Consider the following 21,088-nt stretch of genomic DNA (forward strand, 5'->3'; position numbering starts at 1 on the left):
GGCTGGGAAGGGATGTGAAGGGTAAACCAAAGGAGGAGGCTGCAATGCTTGGTAAGAAATGTACGCATTATCCTGCCCATGTAATTGTAACCCCTCTGTACAGTATGTTCACAAAAAAAAATAAAAAATAAAAATAAAAAAAAATTGCTGAACTTCCAGAGAACCCAACAGATGTAGCTCATGTTGGTGGCCGATCTTGGTATCATCCACATGATGATGGTTTTACAAGTATATAAATGCAAAAATTATGGAGGCTTCCACTGAGGTTTCGAAGGAAAGCCTGGGAAGCAAGGCTGTATATGGCCATCAGAGTCCCTGTATGCAACCCACAAGATAGTGATGTATGAAGATTTGAGAATGAAGCTGAAACTGCACTGGAAATCCTAAGAAATTGAAAATGATAGAAATTTGGAGATACCTGCTAAAGAAGGTTGCAGGCAATGAGTAGAGTCCAGCCATATGGGTTATGACTGACAATGCTGTAGTAGTAAGGTTGCCTAAGGCCTTTGAGGGTTACATCATGCTACCATATGCCCCAGATGCCAGACATCAGGCTACAGGAATGTTTTCCTTGCTGAGTTTGTGTCATGATTGGGTCACATCATTCTGTGTAATGTCCCTCTTCTTTCCCTTTTATAACAGGATTTACTCAGTGCCATTATATCTTGAAAGTATATAACCTTGTTTGTTTTTTTCTTCCTTTTTTTTTTTTTGGGTTAGTCGTGGGGCTTGAACACTGGGCCCAGGTGCTGCCCCTCAGCTCTTCAGCTCAAGGTGAGCATCCTACCACTTCAGCTACAGCACCACATCCAGTTTTCTGGTGGTTTTTATTGGAGATAAGCGTCTCATGGAGTTTCCTGCCTGGGCTGGCTTTGAACCATGATCCTCAGATCTCAGCCTCCTGAGTAGCTACGATTACAGGCGTGAGCCAGCAGCACCTGGCATAACCTTGGTTTTTTTTAGTTTATTGATATTACAAGTTTACCTTGCATCTCAGAGGAAATTCTGGACTTAAATTTATGAGTAATGCTAGAACTGTTATGATTACAAGGTAGATTAGATGTATTTTGCATTGTGAGTAGGACTGGGGTGCAGCGTTATGGTTTGGTTCTTAACTGTTCCCGAGAAGCTTTACTCAATTGTGCTAGGGAGGTGTCTATTGCTATCACAAAATACCTGAGATAATCAAGTTATAAAAAGTAAAGACTTTTGCTTTATTATTTCAGAAGTTGCTTGGCCCCCATCACTTTGAGTTGCAGCTAGACAGAGCATCATGGCAGGAAAATTGATATTGCAGGAAAGCTTCTCACATCATAGCTGTCAAGAAACAAAGAAAAGCCAGGCACCAGTGGCTCATGCCTGTAATCCTGGCTACTCATAAGGCTGAGATTTGATGATTGTGGTTCAAAGCCAGCCCAAGCAGGAATGTCTGTGAGATTTATTTCAAATAAACCACCAGAAAACCGGAAGTGGCACTGGGGCTCAAGTGATAGAGCACTAGCCTTGAGCTGAAGAGCTGAGGGACAGCGCCCAGGCCCAGAGTTCAGGCCCCACGACCAAAAAAAAAAAAAAAAAAAAAAGAAAGAAAGAAAGAAAAGGAAAAGAAAGAAAGAAAAAAACAAAGAGAGGAGAAGGAGCCAAGGTCCTAATATACCCTTCAAGTGCATTTTCCCCCCATATTAACATTTCTGCCACACCAAATCCCATTAGTCCTATCAGCTGAGAAGATTCATTTACGGGAAAGAACTTTGAATCTAATATATTGATATTTGAGTCCCACATAGCTGTATTTTTGTATGAACTTGTGTATAATATTTCTCTGACCCACAGTTTGTCCAAAAATAAATAATACCTATATTATCTCACAGGAAGCTGGAATAAATGAGATAGTAATATATCTTTAGTAATTTTCAAATAATAATGCATATCGCCTACATTATTATGTAGTTACTAAAAGTGCTGTATCTCTTGGAAGGAAACTTCTGTGGAAGTCCAGTGTCTTACAATTAAATGATAATATGTGATTTAATTACGTTTAATTGATCTGGTTTCTATGCTTCCAACTATCTCAATTTTTTATGTGTGTGCTAGTCCTGGGACTTAAACTGAGGGCCTGGATGCTGTCTTTGAGCTTCTTTATGCTTGAGGCCAGTTAGCACTCAACCACTTGAGCCACAGTGCCACTTCTGAATTTTGGGGGGTGGTTAATTGAAGATCATAGTCTTATGGACTTTCCTGCCTGGGGTAGCTTCGAACTGTGATCTCAGATCTCAACCTTTTGAGTAGTAAGGATTACAGGTGTAAGCAACTAGTGCTTAGCTTATCTCAACTTTTAAAAGTATGATCTTCTCATAGAAATAACCATGCAAACCTAAGAACTCTAGCTACAAAATATGAGGGGATGACATTGGACACAGCATGATCAGGGTAATGTTGACATCCCACTGCAAGTAAATATGTCAAGAGAAAGTTGGAAGGAAGAAGAGAAGGTGAAATTAAAACATAAGACAGGAGAGGGTAGTCGTAAGAGTAATGACATATTTTAAGAGTTACTGGGTCAGAGAAATGTGTAAAGCATTTCACACACTTTCCTCAAAATGACTAAAACAAATTAATATTCACCTAACCATCAACATTTATTTTATTTATTTTGTGTTACTGAAAGCAGTACAAATTCTGTGGAACCTAGTAAAAAGAAGATGGCATATGGTCAAATTCTAAAACTATATACTCTGAAAAGTTATTTAGCCTCTTTTCCATCTCCTTGCCAAGAGCACCCTTCCAAAATAGTTATGTTTGTAAAATAGATTATGCGCCATTGTGCATTTTTCAACAAGTATACAATATTGAGAGGTCTATTCACAAATTCAAATTTTCTCATACATTGTATCTCATATTGACATTGTCCCAGTGTATCACTTATACATTTTGTTGTTGTTTTGGCATTACTGAAATTTGAACTTGGGGTTTCATTTGTTAGGAAGGCACTTCATCACATGAGCCACATTTCCATTCCTGTGTTGCTTTAGTTACATTTCACGTAGATGCCCATTTTTTGCCTAGGACTGGTTGAACTCCAAGATTCACTTACCTACTGCTTCCTACAGAGCTGTAATCAAAAGCAGGAATCACTATGCTGGCCTCCATTTTGGCTTTTTATCACATATGACTTAGGTAAAAACTGAATTGTGTCTTTTTCTTTTTTGTGAAAACATCTTTTCTTTACCTGTCTCTAAAATCATCTGAGACTAGACTGAGGGCAATTCTGTAGGAGGACCAAAGTAATTTCCTTGGGCAAAAAGAATATCTTTCATCATTTCATAACTTAGTGATCCAAACCTTTGAATTTTCTTTTCTATTCAGTAACACAAAACTTTAAGTAAATTGTTTCTGAATTAGCTAGATGCATTCAATTTCCCCAAAAGTCATATATGAATAATTTTAAGAAATTAAAAAATCTCCCTTGTACCATAGAAAGTTTTGGATTTAGAGTCATGGAAGGAGGCTCTTGTGTAACGTCTATAGTACTTCATAGTTTTCTTAAAAGTGTGAGGCCATCTGTAGGCTGTGTTTTTTTCTTTCTCATATATATATATACACATATTATATATATATACACATATTATATATATAATATATTGTAAAGACACTGTACGGAGGAGTTACAGTTACATGAGTAAGGTAATGAGTACATTTCCTATCAAGCATTGTTACAACCTCCTTTGTTTGGTTGTGTGTTTAATGTTTTTCTTCCATTAACAATGTAAGCCAATACCAGTGGCTCATGCCTATAGTCTTAGCTACATAGGAGGCTGAGATCTGAGGAACATGGTTTGAAGCCAGGCACAGAAGGAAAGTCCATGATACTCTTGTCTCCAATTAAGCACCAAAATGCCAGAAGTGGAGTTGAGTACTATTTTTGAATAAAAAAGCTCAGAGGTAGTGCCCAGGCCCTGAGTTCAAGCCCTCCTCGCCCTCCAAACAAACAGAATTTTCTACCTAATTCTGTCTATGATCCTTTAAAAATCTGGGACTATGTGCAGTAATGACTGGTTTGCAACAGCAGCTGTGACTGACAGGGGAAAAGGAGTGGTCAGAAACATACTCACTTACCCAGAGAAAATATTTCCCAAAGCAAAACTCCAAAGGACCACACATCACTCTGAGTGGTATAAATCTTGTCAAAAATAGCTTCAGGAGCCATCCACTTAAGTGGGAGTCTTGCCTAGAAAACCAAAAATAGAGAGAACCATGAGAAGAAAGTCCATAACATTGACAAGGCCCAAGATCCTGGAATTGGTGCTATGTATCAGAGAAGCTTGAACTTACATCTCCTTTCCAAACATAATCAGGATCATTGTATATGTCCCTGGCCAAACCAAAGTCACAGATCTTCACAACATTGTTATCAGCTAGAAGGATGTTCCGAGCAGCTAAGTCTCGATGGATGCACTAAAGAAAGGGAAAAAAGATACTTCTGAGTGTTGTGAGGCCCTGGGAGGGTGCAGGTTAACAAATTTTCAGCCAAGGGACAGACAACATTTAAGTGTGGAAGATAGAAGCAAAATGTGGAAAAGGAATGGGAGATCAGAAAATGAATGGAAATGTGGAAAAAGTATACAACTCCAGATGAAAACTGTCTTACGTTAATATTTACCAAGATATAGATGATTGATCCATTCTAAAATTTGACTGGGGGGGGAGGGTAAAACCTCTACCACACTTGCATGATATCTCCCATTTAGCTACCTCCTGTATGCTATGATCTTGGATCCTGGGTAAATATATTACCTGAAATTTGAACATAAGTGTATCCTCTCATGCTGTATTATATGATTAGTATCCTAGGTTACAAATATATTTTCTTTCATTACACAACTGCAATGATCTCTCAGTTGTTTTCTCTGCTTCTATTCTAGCCCCATGGACTATTCACCCTGACAATCAAAAGTAAATTCCTAAAGTAGCAACCTGAACCTGAGCATGTGGTATTTCTGGCTAACATTTATTCTGTGGCAACTGGAAATCGTGAAACTTTGGCATTGTGCTCAGACTTTACCAACATTTTTTCCACCTGCATCTCCTTCATTCAACTCCAGGAATCCTACACATCTTAAAATTTGCATGCCTTAGATGGGCACCAGTGGCTCATGTCTATAATCCTAGCCAATCAAGAGGCTGAGATCTGAGGATCATGGTTCAAAGCCAGCCTGGACAGGAAAGTCTGTGAGACTCTTATCTCCAATTAACTACCAAAAAAATCTGGAAGTGGTACTGGGATTCAAGTGGAAGAAGAGTTCTAACATTGAACAAAAAGCTCAGGGACAGTGCCTAGGATGTAAGTTTAAGCCCTAGGACCAGCACAAAAATTGTCTTTATTATAATGTTCAAATATAATTTTATCTAAGAAACCTTCATAAATTCTCCAGGATTCCCCTTATATAGTTAGAAAACATTTATTTCATGTATCTGTTATAGGCTATAGCCTCTTGTGCTCAGTGTAATATTTTTCTTATTCACTAGACTCTGAGGAGAAAACTTGAATCTTTCCTATCTGTATCTCTAGTACTTACACAAAGAATATTCTATGCAATCAAGATACATTTGCTGAATTACTTTTCTTTCAATATATACTAATCACCACAACTCAGTAATGGGATTTAAATATTAAAACCATTGATTTGATTTGAGTCTGAAAAGCAAATTCCAACAATAGAAGACACTCAAGGTGAGTAGCTGTCTGTAAGGTAAATGCACATAAAATTTGCAAAGAACAACTAGAAAGGGAAAGAGATGGATAATGGTATAAGATATGGGGTAGGAATGCAGAAAAAAGTACTAGCTATCACAGACATCACTGTGATGGAAATTCACCAGCCTTGCTTTGCTAGTCAGTGGAAGTGAAAGAAGAATATGGTTACTCACTTTTCTGGAAGCGAGGAACTCCATGCCCTTGGCTACTTGGAAGCTATAGCAGATCAGATCCTCCAAAGTGAGAGGGCACTTGTAGAGATCATCTGTGTCTAAAGAAGAACAAAGATTGAAGAAGAAGGTCAAGAGTAATGCCTCATAAACCTGGAGAGCTAAAGACACCTGATTTCCACAAAATCTTGGAGAATGGAGGCAATTTTTTGACAGGAAGCTTTGTTTTTAAGATATCATGTATGTTTTTAAAGTGATAATTATATACTTATAGGTATCAAGAACATTTACAAGGTTATCTCAAGAAAAAGTTAATAGCTCATACCTTGCTTTTTCTGTGGTTACTGTATATTTCTTCCAGAAAGGATGCATAGTTTATCAAGATTTCCTTGGCTTTTTGGGGTAGGAAACAGAAGATGGTGCTCATTTTGTTGGGCTTTGACTTAATCTTTCTAAAAATTGTACTATTTGGGTGCTTCATAAAGTCTATTATAATTCAGTTAATTCATTTGTAACTGTTTGCATACCACCCAATATGTTTAATTATAGATTTATAGGCACATTTTATCTACCACTAAATGAGAAAAACCATGCAACCTTTGTTTCTCTGAGTCTGGCTTACTTCGCTTAATGTAATTCTTTTCAAGTCTTTCCATTTCCTTATGATTGGTACAATATCATTCTTTCTAATGGATGAGTAAAATTCCATTATGCATTTAAACCACATTTTCTTTATTCGTCCAGAGGAGTAAAAAATGAAGGGGATAGTGGGGGATAATGCAGTCAAGAATTCATTCCTCATCATCCTCATTAGAGCTATGAGATTCAGGCATCAACCCTGAGGATTTGTCTTGTTTTGCCTGAGGTCTCTGCCTACCTATGTCCTCCAATGTTGCTTCTGATCTTTCCTGGGTGGTTATACTCCTTCCCAGGTGCCAGTGGCTCATGCCTGTAATTAGCTACTGATGAAGCTGAGATTTGAGGATTGTGGTTCAAAGCCAGCCTGGGCAGAAAAGGCCATAAGACTATTATCTCCAATTAACCACTAGAAAACTGGAAGTGGTGCTGTGGCTCAAAGTTGTAGAGTGCTAACTTTGAGCAAAAAAGCTCAGGGACAGCACCCAGGCCCTGACTTCAAGCCCCATGACTACTCCCCCCAAAAATAATTTATTGTATATACCACAAAATTGAGAAATTCAAGGGAAGGGCTGGGATGAAGGGGGATGAGACTGTTGAAGTAGGTAACCCAGATCAAGATGCATTGTATTCATATTCTGCTTTATTAAATGATACTTCTATATTTTTTAAATGAATATGGTTTTTGGAAGCCAGAGTTTTAGTGTTTGTTTTAATGTCCATGATTCATGGTGACAACAGACTTTAAAATATTGCAATAACATGTGTGGCCGGCATTGATCTATTCCACTCTGTATCTTTCCCTCCTCTTTTTCTCAATAGATGTAAAGCTCACAGAAATTACTTCTGAACTTCGTAAGGTACATGCGCTAGGGTAGTTGCATTAAATGCACCAGAGTAGAATATCCATTAAAAAGACACTGAACAAAGTTCTTCACTTTCTTTCACATGAAGAAAACAGAAACGTAGAGAAGATATGTGACTTACCAAATGGAACATAGTAAAACAAGCAATAAAATACAAATGTAATGAATTATCAAGATAGTGGAAGGCCCCTCATGCTTACAAAAAAGTAGATACCATCTATCAAGGACTTTTTGTAACCAAAAGGACTCTAAAATGACATTAGAAGAGCAAGGAGTACAACCGTCCAGGGAAGATCAGAAGCAACATTGGAGGACATAGGTAGGCAGAGACCTCAGGCAAAACAAGACAAATCCTCAGGGTTGATGCCTGAATCTCATAGCTCTAATGAGGATGATGGGGAAAGATTGGAAGAAGTAGGAAACCTGAGTTCAGTTTCTACTTCTTTTACTAATTACGTGTGTTGAACAAGCAATCACCTTTGACTAGACCAAATACTGATTCCATATATACTGTGTACATTGTTAGATAACAATAACCCTAGGATAGAGCATAAAGTTTTCTGGAGAAATTTGGCAATAAAAAATGTCAGAGAAGTTCTGCAAAATGGAATTGAGTGTAGGATTCTACAACATCTGTACTGTCCCCTGCCTCAAACTCTTGAGAAGAAGGGCCCACTTGTACATACCTACTTGATGGATGGATGTGGCCCCCACAAGGTGGTGGTTACTTCCTTCTTCCTCATCAGATTCACTGTAACTCTTGTCCTCAATGAAACCTGAGCTGGTGGAACTTCCTGTACTAGCCATGCTCTGCAGACGGTACTTAGTCAGCTGTGTAAGATCATTGTCCAAATCATGAATAGTCTTCATCTTTTTTTCCATATTGAGCTGAGACTGGTAATTTAAATAGATTCTCAAAATTAGAACAGACATTAAAAATCACCTATTCCATCTTACTTTACATTTCCATTAGAGAAACTAAGACACAAAAAGATATAAGGCAGTAGCTAAACTCTACATAGCTTGAGTCTACGTGGATAGTAATGAATACCAACCCAAAGCTCTTTTCCCCATGCCTTAATACCAATTAATTCATCTTCAATAGATAAAAGACTTAGAGCTAGCCACTTTGGGGAAGCATTTTGCCCCAGAAGTTAGCGGAACTTTTTTTTTTTTTTTGGTTGGTCGTGGGGCTTGAACTCTGGGCCTGGGCGCTGTCCCTCAGCTCTTCAGCTCAAGGCGAGCACTCTACCACTTGCGCTACAGCGCCACTTCCGGTTTTCTGGTGGTTTATTGGAGATAGGAGTCTCATGGTCTCTCCTGCCCAGGCTGGCTTTGAACCGCTATTCTCAGATCTCAGCCTCCTGAGTAGCTAGGATTACAGGCGTGAGCCACCAGCGCCCGGCCAAATTATAATATTCTTGAGCTCTATGCTCAAAAGGACTTTTCTGGAGCACAGATAATAGAATGGAGCCTCATGATGTTTTAGACCTACTACTTCCTTTCCCGTTGCTAAAATTAGTCTATAGGAGGACCTTGTATCTTAAAATAATACATGGCTAGCTAAGTTCAACACTGACTCAGATAACTGGAGACAAATATTTTTTCTTCATTTATAACCTAATTTCAGATACTTTCCAAGATAAAGCATGTTTTATGTGATGCAATTCCTTTGCAGTACTCTGAGAAGTGGAGTCAATTAAGTTTTCCACCAAGGAGTAAGGAGTATAGCAGGCAACATGGACATAAAAGGGAAATGGTAAAAGACTTGAGTTCCTGATCATTTCCTAGAAGTAAAAATTATCTAACCTGGAAAACCTCATCCTGGAGCTCAAGGTTAAATCAGATAGCTTGGACTCATGGCTCCAGAAGACTAAGGAAATGGTGGAGTCTTGCATTACCTAACCACTCTTGGCTTCAGAGTGTAATTGAGGCCAACACAAAGCAAAGACATTTCATTCAATGATAAACTGCCTGCTTCAGAGCTCACTGGATTAAAATCTTTATTGAATGTATAAATGCACATCCTATAGTCTTTAACCAATATCATCACTTACCACTGCTATCCTATACTGTTCCTATTCTCCCTTTATTTCTAATTACCAATAGAAAATCTACAGAAAGGACTCCAAAATTGGGAATGAGTATGGAGCTCTTTTGGGGAACTTACCTTGGAAGCAATAAAATCTCCTCTCTTTCCTCTCAGGAAGTTGGCCAGATTTCCATATTTGCAGAATTCTACTATGATCATCAAAGGACCTACCAAAAAATGTTCATGAACTATGATGTGACGTAGCAAACTCTTTGACTATCCTTGTTTTGGTGACCTTATGATTAGGGATGTCTTACAATATCTTGAAATAGCTCTAGTCATAAATAACTTGACTATAACTAATGTTAAAAAGAATGGTGATTGTCTTTTGAAAAAACAGGCTGGTAAAGAAGGAGGAGAAAGGTTAGCAAAAGTAGTCTGAAGACTGTCAAAGTAAGGTCAACGAACCTCCTGAGCTTGACTCTGAAGTATACTGGGATGTGTAACATGGAAGAAACGATAATCAACAGGGAGAAATAAAGAATTCCAGGCCAAGAACTGTAATCCTAACTTCTTAGGAGGCTGAGATCTGAGGATATGAGGATCTGAGGATCACAGATCAACACCATAAGTGGAGCTATGGCTCAAAGTGGTAGAACAATAGCCTTGAGAAAAAGCTCATGTACTGTACTCATGCCCTGAGTTCAAGCCCCAGGATTGACCCCCCCCCAAAAAAAAAGGAAGAAGGATTCCTAAGATAAATACAAGTGAAAGCAACTCATGGAAATGAACCTAGCATTGCAGAGGATACTTTCAAAGAATTCAATACACAATTCTGGAAGATAATTGTAATCATTATAATCATTAAAGCTCAAGAAAGAATAAATCTAATGAGAAGAACAGATAAACAAGTGAGAATTGGGAAAGAATCAAATATTTTCAGCTATGTAATCCAAAAACCATCTGAGTAAGAGAGAAAGAGAAGAACAAAGAGTACTAAATAGGCTGGAGGAGAACAATAAAGGTATGAAAATTAGCACAAAAATCAAAATAATAACCTAAATGAAAATGGTGTCAACTCTCAACTCATACTGGCTGAATGGATTGAAAAACAAAATCCCATTATATGGTGTCTGTAAGAAACACAATTTGCTTGTAAAGACTACATATATTAGGAGTAAAAGAATGGAGAATGGCATTTCAAGAAAATATAATCCAAAAGCAAGCTGTAAAGTAAATCCAATCCAAAATTAGTCAGAAAAGATAAAGAACATCATTACACACTAATGAAAGGAACAAGAAGATATACTGGTTTTAAGTACAGATGCAACAAATAATTGTGCACATAAGTTCATACAAAACATAATTTAACATAAAGATACATAAATGTCCAGATAACGTGGTAGTGGAAGATTTCAGTATCTCACCATCATCAAGAAATAGATCATTATGACAAAGAGTTAAGGATGAAACTTCAAAGTTAATATGCATCATAAATCAAATGGACTTAACTAATATCTATGTTTTCCATAGACATTAAATACAAAGAGAGAATGACTTGTTCCTTGCCAAGCAATAAATAAATCTAGAAATCAGAAACTCAAAATTACAGAAAGTATATAAAATGGGCAAAATGAACATTATGCTTTATTTTGATCATTGGGTCACTGAAGAAATCAGAGAAAATTAAAATGTCTTAGAATAAAATATAAATGAGAATATAAATTTGCAAAACTGGTGTGATACAGCAATTCAAAGAGGGAGATTTGTAGCTATGAGCACAAAATAATAACCTAATAATTCATCTTAATGTCTTAGAATATCAAAAAATAAAGCAAAATTAAAATTAATGGAATAGAAGAAATAATAAAGCTCAGTTTTAAAGTTCATCAACTGGAAATCAAAAGAACATTTCACAAAATCAATAAAATAAAAGAGTTATTTGAAAAAGTAAGTAGGGGGCTGGGAAGGTGGCTCAGCGATAGAATGCTTGCCTTGCATGCATGAGGCCCTGGGTTCGATTCCTCAGCACCACATACACAGAAAAAGCTGGAAGTGGCGCTGTGGCTCAAGTGGTAGAGCACTAACTTTGAGCTGAAGAGCTGAGGGACAGCACCCAGGCCAAAAGTTCAGGCCCCATGACCGACAAGAAAGAAAGAAAGAAAGAAAGAAAGAAGAAGAAGCAGGAAAGAAGGAAGGAAGGAAGGAAGGAAGGAAGGAAGGAAGGAAGGAAGGAAGGAAGGAAGGAAGGAAGGAGAGAGAAAGAAGGAGGGAAGGAGGGAGAGAAAGAAGGCGAGGGAGGGAAAGACTTTAAAATAGTTGAATAAAAGGATAGTGAAGTGCCATAAAGTAGAAGGAAAGAAAGAAAGAAAGAGAAAGAAAGAAAAAAAGGTTATTTTGGGCTGGGAAGGTGGCTCAGTGGTAGAGCGCTTCCTTGCATGCCTGAGGCCCTGGGTTCGATTCCTCAGCATCACATAAGCAAAAAGAAAAAAGCCGGAAGTGGTGCTGTGGCTCAAGTGGTAGAGCACTAGCCTTGAGCTGAGGGACAGCGCCCAGGCCCAGAGTACAGGCCTCACGACCGGACCCAAAAAAAAAAAGTTAAAAAAAAGGAAAAATGGTTATTTAGAATAGTTAAATAAAATGATACTGAAGTACTATATATTAGAAAAATGAAAGCCTTTGTTTCAGGTGCAGATAAAGGGTTTAAAACTGTTAATAGACATGGAGTAGAAAATGATTGTAGAATAAATAGGTGAAATCTTCAGGCTACTGAGCTACAGAATCTCCTGCACTGACTAGATTTCTATATTTTGGAGCCCAAAATGTATTCTTCACAACTCATGTGCTCAAGTTCTCATAGGATATTGAGCTGTCAATCCCTTTGTAATAGTCTTCCTTTGAGTTAGTGGCAAAGAACATAGGCATTGGAAATCTTGTACAGTGAAAGAAAAATTTAAGTTAAAAGAATCTCATATGCAGTACAGGAAGGCATATCTACATCAGTATCTACCTTTCTCCTAGAAACATGACCCTTAAGAAGCAGTTCTGGATAACTATGGAAAAGTTACCTCCAGGCTTAGTGCAAGCACCAAGTAAGTTGACCACATTGAGGTGATGACCAATGTGAATGAGGATCTTCAATTCTGACATCAAAGCTTTGCACTCACTGGATGTTGCACAATCTGCTTGAAATAAGCACAGTCATTTAACAATAGAATTTTTGTCCCTAGGAGAAGTAAGTAAAGCAGAGAAAATCCTGCATACTGGTAAGGAATTCTAGGAGAGAGGTCTAGAATACAATCACTCATTTATTGCTTGTCTTTTCCAAATACTATTATAAATAAATACATAAAGAAAACATTCACATGCACTTATTTACTTATTCTCTAAGCTGTATGTACTTTCAGTAAACCTTCCATGTTCTTGTTTTGAAATGAGCACTCATAGCTATTCCTCCTTGTGATAAACTTTTTCTGCGTTACTAACCTGGAAGAGGTAATCAATAACTTCCCTCAGATTGGTTTAAGAGATAGTTTACATGGATTGAATAGTTTTAGAACATATAAACACTCATTTACCTGTTCAAGACTGGAAGCATACTACTGCTTTTTGCATCCCTGAACATCAGAGAATATAGTTGTAATTGTAAGATTATTTTATTTCACTTAATTTCTACTAAGCCAAAGAAGGGCCCTGTAGAAATTTTGGTAGTTACATCATGCTGTTGACTCATATCGACCTTACAATGAACTACAATTGTGAAAACTTCACTTCTACACTCAGGTTGTACCAAAAAGAATAATAATAAATGGGCTATCATGTAAGGTCCCTTAATGATTCACTTCAATTTTCAAGGCTGTTTCCATGAACACATAGATTGAAACAGGGTGAAAATTGGATGTAGTTACATCTTTCTACTACTTTTAATTTGTGTCATTTTTAGTCCAGATTTCCACCTGCCCTGAGAATATCTACAGATATGCCATCATAGCCTCCCAAGGTACAGAAATATTACCTTTAAGCATTTTCACTGCCACTGTTTTACAAGTTGATGCTCTGTCAATGCCAAAAGCACAAGCTTCCATCACTTTACCAAAGGCACCATGACCAAGAATTTTACCTGTGGTGGTAAGAAGTGAAAATTAGCAGTAGTGAAAAGACACCAAAGAGAAGGAGAAATTTGGCTTTGGTAACAGATAACAGAACTTATAAGACAAGCATTTATATGGAGATTTTCATACCATCCTGTAGGTAATACTAATGCAATTAAATTTGCATTCTTTCTTTTCGTGGTAAAATTTTTTTTGGGGGGGGGGGTCAGTCATGGATCTTGAATTCTACCAGTTGAGACACAGTGCTACTTCTGGCCTTTTCTGTTTATATGGTGCTGGGGAATCAAACCCAGGGCCTCATGCATGTGAGGCAAGTACTCTACCACTGAGCCACCTTCCCAGCTCTGTAAATGTTTTCTTTTAGCAGTAAATTTTTTCTTCAAAACATTTGTTAATTCTCTACATTATATTATTCAAGACATTATTATATTGTTTAAATCATTTTATTTGTCTACTTTAGTAAGCTGTAAAGTCAGTAAAGCCTATCTTCTTTATCACTGTATTCCTACCCTCTATAATGTTAGTACATGATTGATGGCTAATAAATAAATGTGGAATAAGAGAATGAAAGGCTATCACATAGCAGCTGTGTAAAGAACTACTTGGGTGGATGAAGGACTCACTTGTTACTAGAACTCTGGATATATTTCTATAACATTCATTGTCAAAGAGACTATTATAAACTAATCTAACATTTCTGAGCATTTTAAAGCTGTAAAAAGATTTCCAAATGTTATTTCACTGGATTCTCACTAAAGTTATATGAATCAATATTAATATCTTCTTTTTATAGATGAGAAAAATAAAACTCAGAAAGCATGTTGCCTATCCTAAGTTTACCCATCTTGTATATCTAAAAATTCCAATTCTAATGTTATGTGTATAATACATCTCTGCTACCATAATATATTATAGCAGAATTAAGTTACTTTAATGAGATGATGGAAAGAGTCAGAATCAATTTTTGAAGGATAGTCAAATGTATGAAAACTTAAAATAACAAGGGAACACCTTGTTGAAGAATGAAACATCAGCCAGGCATTGGTGGCTCACGCCTATAATCCTACCTACTCAGGAGGCTGAGACCTGAGGAAAGTCCATGAGACTCTTCTCTCCAATAAAGCACCAGAAAACCAGAAATTGTGCGGTGCCTCAAGTAGTAGAGCACTTGCCTTGAGCTGAAGAGTTCAGGGACAGCATCCAGGCCCAGAGTTCAAGCCCCACGACCACACACACACACACACACACGAATGAAACATTGTTCTATGCTAAGAAAATGGCATTCCTATTCTATTTTCTATTGCCACTGTGTGTGAGAGAGACAGAGAGAGACAGAGAGAAAGAGAGAGAGAGAGAGACAGAGAGGAGAGAGAGAGAGAGAGAGAGAGAGAGAGAGAGAGAGAGAGAGCAGAGAGAGATGGTACTTGGCTTGAACACAGGGCGGCCTGAGCACTGTCCATTAGCTTTTTCAATCAAGGCTGACACTGGACCACTCAAGCCACAGCTCCACTTCTGGCTATTTACTGGTTAACTGGAGATAAGAATCTCATGGATCTGTTTGCTGGGCCGGCTTGAAACTGTGATCCCCAGATCTCAGTCTTCTGAGTAGGTACAATTACAGCCAAGAGGTACTAGTGCCTGGTTCAATTGTCATCTTTGTGATCCATCCCACTTTGTCTAAAGCCATCAGCGCTACATAAATAACCCAGGTGCATCCTAGATTGCAATTAGTTTATTTCTTCCACAGTAATGTTATAAGTCTATTGAGAAAGGAATGTTGAGAGATATTGGTGCTCACCCAGCTGTAACCGATCTCTCGGAAATTCCCATTTACTGTCATCGTAGGGAAGCCTGTCACATTGTTGGTCAAGAGGCATCTCTTCAGGATCCATTATGATGGAGAGGTAGCCAGTTTTTATTTCTGACACATTAGGCTGCAAAAAATGGGGGAGTGGGGAACATTACTATGTTTTCTTGATTTTCTGATGGGTTATAAGGGCTCTGGAATTTCTTATTTTAAATTTTGGGCTAGCTCAGAAACTCAAAAAGACATTTAAGCAAGTAAAAATAATAAAGAGCACTGTATTACACAAACATAACAACTTAGGATAATAGGCCAATACTCATGCAGAAATATTTAAATTTTAAAAATAAGGACTACTGTTAGTTACAATTACAAATTAGAGAACTAATAAGGTGGCAGAAATGGGCATCATCAACATTTGAAGAGCACTTGGATCTGTTAAAAATTAAAATAACAAGAGAAGACCTTATTAAAGAAAAAAGCAGCTGCTTTATGGTAAGAGTGTGCCATAACATTTTAAATGTGCATCTCCAACATCTGGTATTAGCAGCATACATAAAGATAGCAACTCCTGGGAGTATGATTCCTAATGTCAAAAGAAGCAATACAACATTTACTTTAAAGTTAGGTCCATAAGTTTTAAGCTATCTAGAAGATTCCCTCAAGGACCAGTAGTACAAGGAGTCCTCTTTATTTAATCAAACTCAGGGCATAAGCAGAAAATGATTGCATTCACAGGCAAGATTGCTGAAAGCATTTGTAGGTAAAGCTATTGGCCAAAACACTCTGCAAAAAGGTAAACAACTTTGCACAAATACTGAGAAACATTGGAGGGAAAAGGTTTCTAAAAATGAGATACAGATGGGAATAAGAGTTTAAAACACAGCCGGGCGCTGGTGGCTCACGCCTGTAATCCTAGCTACTCAGGAGGCTGAGATCTGAGGATCGAGGCTCAAAGCCAGCCCGGGCAGGAGAGACCGTGAGACTCCTATCTCCAATAAACCACCAGAAAACCGGAAGTGGCGCTGTAGCTCAAGTGGTAGAGCGCTCGCCTTGAGCTGAAGAGCTGAAGGACAGCGCCCAGGCCCAGAGTTCAAGCCCCACGACCGACAAAAAAAAAAAAAGAGTTTAAAACACAAGTTGGGGAGGTGGCTCAGTGGTAAAGCGCTTGCCTTGCATGCCTGAGGCCCTGGGTTCGATTCCTCAGCACCACATATGCAAAAAGAAAAGAAAGCCGGAAGTGGCGCTGTGGTTCAAGTGGTAGAGCACTAGCCTTGAGCTGAAGAGCTGAGGGACAGCACCCAGGCCCAGAGTTCAGGCCCCACAACCGGACCCAAAAAAACAAAACAAAAAAAAAGGAGTTTAAAACACTACTGTGTATACTAGAAAATAAAAAGGTGATAGGCATGCTTTGGGGGTGACAGTATGATAACAAAAGTCTATTGTTCTCTGCTAAACTTAAAAGCAGGAAGTGAAGGCTAAAGCAGAAATGTTAATAGCATGCCTAAGAATTGAAACATTGACTGCACACAGAACCAGTATATTGTAACATTTCTGTATATCAAGAATAATCATCTGAGGAAAAAAAAAAAACAGGAAAACAATCACATTCAAAACAGACTTAGAAAGCCTTAAATACCTGGGAACAAATTTGATATCGAACAATGAAATAGAATACACAACCTGGAAATAAGCCAGAACCTGCTAATCTTTGAAAAAGGTCCACAAAATCATTGTTGAAGAAAAGATAGCCTCTCAATAATTAGTGCTGGGAAGACTGGGGATGTCCACCTGTAGAAGACTAAAACAGCTCCCTTTCTCTCACCATGTACTAATAATAATTGAGAGTGGATCAATGATTTTAATATAAGACATAAAGCTTTGAAACTAATACAAGTAAATATATCTTTACTGAAAGATAAAAGAATAGGCACAAGAAAAAATCTTGAATAGAACTGCAGTTGCTCAGCAAATAACAGGAAGTATTGTCAAATGGGACTGCATCAAAATGAAAAAGCTATTTTGCAGCCAAGGAAATAGTAACTAGAATAGAGAAACACTTTACAGAAGGGAGAAAATCAACAATCCAATAATTAGTTTGGCAAATGAACTCAATTGACAATTCTCAAAAGAAGTTCAAATGGAGAGGGTGAAGGATGGGGAATATGGTCAAAGTATTTTATGTGCATCAATGCAGAGCAATGTAACCTGTTGATGTTGTTTTAAGGGGTGGTGGGCAGAGGGACTTATTGATCAAGGTACATTGTATGTATGAATGGAAATATCACAATTAGTTATAGTACAACTAATATATACTAATAGTTTTTAAAGTAAAATGCATACACTTATGTATCTGAAAAATAAATCACCATAAAAATATAACAATAAAGAAAATGAAGAAATTAGAATACTCTCAGATAACAAAACAGTCTGCCACTAGTAGACTTGCCCTACAAAAAAAATACTAAGGAAAGTCCACACTGAAATTATAGTAGACAGTGACTTAGACCCATACAGTGAAATAGAGGAGAATGATAAAAGGCACTATGTAGAAAGATATAAATATTATCATATTTTTGCATTTTAGGAGCATCAATTAGTTGTACAAAGGAGTTACATTTTGACATGCCCATATATGCATACAATGTATCTTGATGAGACTTAGTCCATCACTCTCCCACATTCTCCTCTCCTTTTCCCCAAACGCAATCCAAGAAAATTTGTTGTTCTCTTTGCAGACATGCACATGAAGTATTTTGACCACATCTACCTTCTTTATCCTCTGCATCTGCCCCTCAAATCCCTCTATAACCCAAACCTGGGATAGGAGGTATTTTACAGGCCTCTCATCTTTTTCCTGTATGCTAAGTGTCCAAATAGTTTTCACTGCAGTATTTCACACATGCATATATAGTATTTTAATCAGATTGACTCTTTGCTTACTCTCACTTTCCCCACCCCATTACCCCCTATTATTCAACAGCTTTCAGCAAGTCTAATTATGTTGTATTTATTCAAAGTTGCACTATATTTCAGTTTTCAACTTCTAACATCTTTTCCTCTCAACTCTTTAAATCCCTCAAACATCCCCACAATTACAAAGCATGTTGTGTGTGTGTGTGTGTGTGTGTGTGTGTATTTATTCCTCAATGTATTTAGACATATATTTATCTTTCAGATCTAGCATACACTTATGAGAGACAATTGTGACCTTGTCTGTGAACCTAACTTACTTTGCTTAACATTATTTTCTCCAGTTGCATCTATTTCCCTTCAAATGATATAATTTCATTCTTTTTAAGGCCAAATAATTCTCCACTTTGTTTGTACATGTACCAAATTTTCTTGACCTTTCAGCAGCTCTAAGGCATATGGGCTGTTTCTATAGACTGGATATAGTGAACAATGCTGCAATAAACATGAGTATCATAAATGCTTCCATTATATCCTGTCTTATATTGCTAGGGATATATGCCCCAGATTGGTATCACTGGGTTGTATGGTAGTTTACTTTTTTTAGTTTTTAAGTTTTATGAGAAACATGTATGCTATTTCCACAGTGGTTCCTCACTTTGGGTTAAACAGAAAAGATCTTAAAAGTCTTCCGGTATGCTTTTAGAAATATTCCTCTTATAATAGATAGACACCATATTTTCCTGTTTTTTCATTCTCTAGTTTCAAGAATCATCTTTGCCATCAATCTTCTTTGCTCTAGCTCCTCATATAACTACTGAATAAAGACTTGAAGTTGGGTTTCCTAAACCCCAGCTGGTATTACTGATGCTATTATCACTCTGACAACCTTACAGAGTACTAATGCAGCTAGCAGCTTGTATCTGCATTTTAAAAATGAGTCCCATACAATCATCAAATTACTATATATAATCACCAAGTTTCTATACTCATCTATAGGCAGTTTCTCAAAGAACTGGACTAATAATGCTTTATAACTACATAAGGGACTTGAAGAAACCTTTTAGTCCATTGCTTTTCTTTTTTTCTTGAATTCTGGTACAAGGTTTACATTTTAATATACTAGTGACAGCTGTTCCACAGATATTATTTTAAAAATCACATAATGTTTAGCATTCATCTTGTAAGAAAAATATACAAATCAACAATAAGGCACAAATTTTATGATTTATTAGCAATGACACATTATTATTTGTAGCTAGTTGATTAGCTTTTCCACAAATAACACACAAATACATATTAATGGCTCCAATTTCCAGTTTCATCATAATTTTATTTCCAAAGTCATTTAGCTCATTGTCTAGAAATAGGAAGTTCTCAGACTTTGAATATTCAAAATTTATTATTTGTAACTAGAAGCTAGAGAACAGCATGGAAAAAACTCATGTGTATGTTCACTCTACTCTCTGGAATTCATCAACCCATGTAGTAATAGTTTACATCCTGTACCAATTGCTTTGAAAGGTCTGGTATATCAAATGTACCCTAAGATGCAATTTCTTCCTAGAACAGTGAAAAATTTAGTTATAGTCAATGCTTTATTGTGAACATATTATATTAGTTGTTGATATGATTTTTAGAAAAATCAATGGTACACTTAGAATTACTCTGAAAAACACCAAGAAATGGTAACCTCCTTAGAAACAAAACCTCCTTCAGAAACAATTTCTAAATCAACTGAAATGGACTCTTGAAAGCGACTTTAAAATTAAAGCAAAATAACATGCATGCAATCTAGGTACCTAAGAGGCTGAGATTTAAGAATTGTGGTTCAATGCCAGACCAGGCAGGAAAGCCTATGAGGCTCTTATCTCCAATTAACCACCAAAAAGATAAAAGTGGAGTTGTAGCTTAAGTAATAGAGTACTAGCCTTGAGCAAAAATACTCAGCAATAACTCTCAGACCCTGAGTTCAAGCCCCAAGACTGGCAAAAAGCAACAACAACAAAAATAAATTACATTTTTAACTTTTTCCATGCTACTCTTCATAAGATCTCCTCTCTCTCTCTCTCTCTCTCAGCAACAATAATAAATAACATTTTTAACTTTTTCCATGCTACTTTTCATAAGATCTCTCCCCCCAGCCCCCCCTCACACACACACGAATATTAGGAGACTTTCATACCTAATTTCTTCTTTCCTATTAAAAAATGCAGTTGTTCATTTCTTCCTGTTCATTATAAACTATAGTTTGGGTAAAATTTTGTAACTACATAGATTATTGTGTGAAGTGGGGGAGGTACTGACAATGAAGAAATGGCTAAGGCTTCTATTAGCAGCCTTTTAGCTTCTCTAAATAAATTTTGGAACAATCTGAGGAGAGAATTTATTATTCGAGAAAGACAGCTGGTAAGCAACATAAATAAGTCTCTTGTATATTATCTGGTCATAAATCTATTTTACATTTTTAGAAAAGATTATTTATTTTCAAAAAAGTGTTAACAATTTGTTTTTTCCTGTAACAGACTGAAACTGAAGTTTGGGAAAGTGATAGACAAAGTATATTTTCCCTTTCTCACAAAACTCCAGAGACATGAGAGACAATAGTTCCATCCTGAGGTAAGGGTAATATGTGTAAGAAGAAAGTTCACCTTCCCACTAGATATGAAGATAATGAAGTAAGACAGGAGATGTGCTAGAGATAGATGGATAGATAGATAGATAGATAGATAGATAGATAGATAGATAGATAGATAGATAGATAGATAGATAGATAGATAGATAGATGGATGGATGGATGGAT

The 21,088-nt window shown here is 37.0% G+C and overlaps 1 protein-coding gene across 1 annotated transcript in view; it reads right to left on the minus strand.

Annotated features, from left to right (window-relative positions):
• LOC105999329 (vascular endothelial growth factor receptor kdr-like) overlaps nt 1-21,088 on the minus strand; it is a 181,953-nt gene that overhangs the window by 36,516 nt on the left and 124,349 nt on the right. The window contains exons 18-25 of the mRNA XM_013034308.1: nt 15,367-15,502; nt 13,472-13,576; nt 12,525-12,638; nt 9,595-9,683; nt 8,111-8,318; nt 5,926-6,023; nt 4,330-4,452; nt 4,114-4,225 (exon numbers count right to left, since the gene is read on the minus strand). Coding sequence (XP_012889762.1) covers nt 4,114-4,225; nt 4,330-4,452; nt 5,926-6,023; nt 8,111-8,318; nt 9,595-9,683; nt 12,525-12,638; nt 13,472-13,576; nt 15,367-15,502 — 985 coding nt within the window. The remainder of the gene's footprint in view (nt 1-4,113; nt 4,226-4,329; nt 4,453-5,925; nt 6,024-8,110; nt 8,319-9,594; nt 9,684-12,524; nt 12,639-13,471; nt 13,577-15,366; nt 15,503-21,088) is intronic.

The sequence above is a fragment of the Dipodomys ordii genome, unplaced genomic scaffold (assembly GCF_000151885.1).
Source record: "Dipodomys ordii isolate 6190 unplaced genomic scaffold, Dord_2.0 Scaffold187, whole genome shotgun sequence".
Classification (NCBI taxonomy): domain Eukaryota; kingdom Metazoa; phylum Chordata; class Mammalia; order Rodentia; family Heteromyidae; genus Dipodomys; species Dipodomys ordii.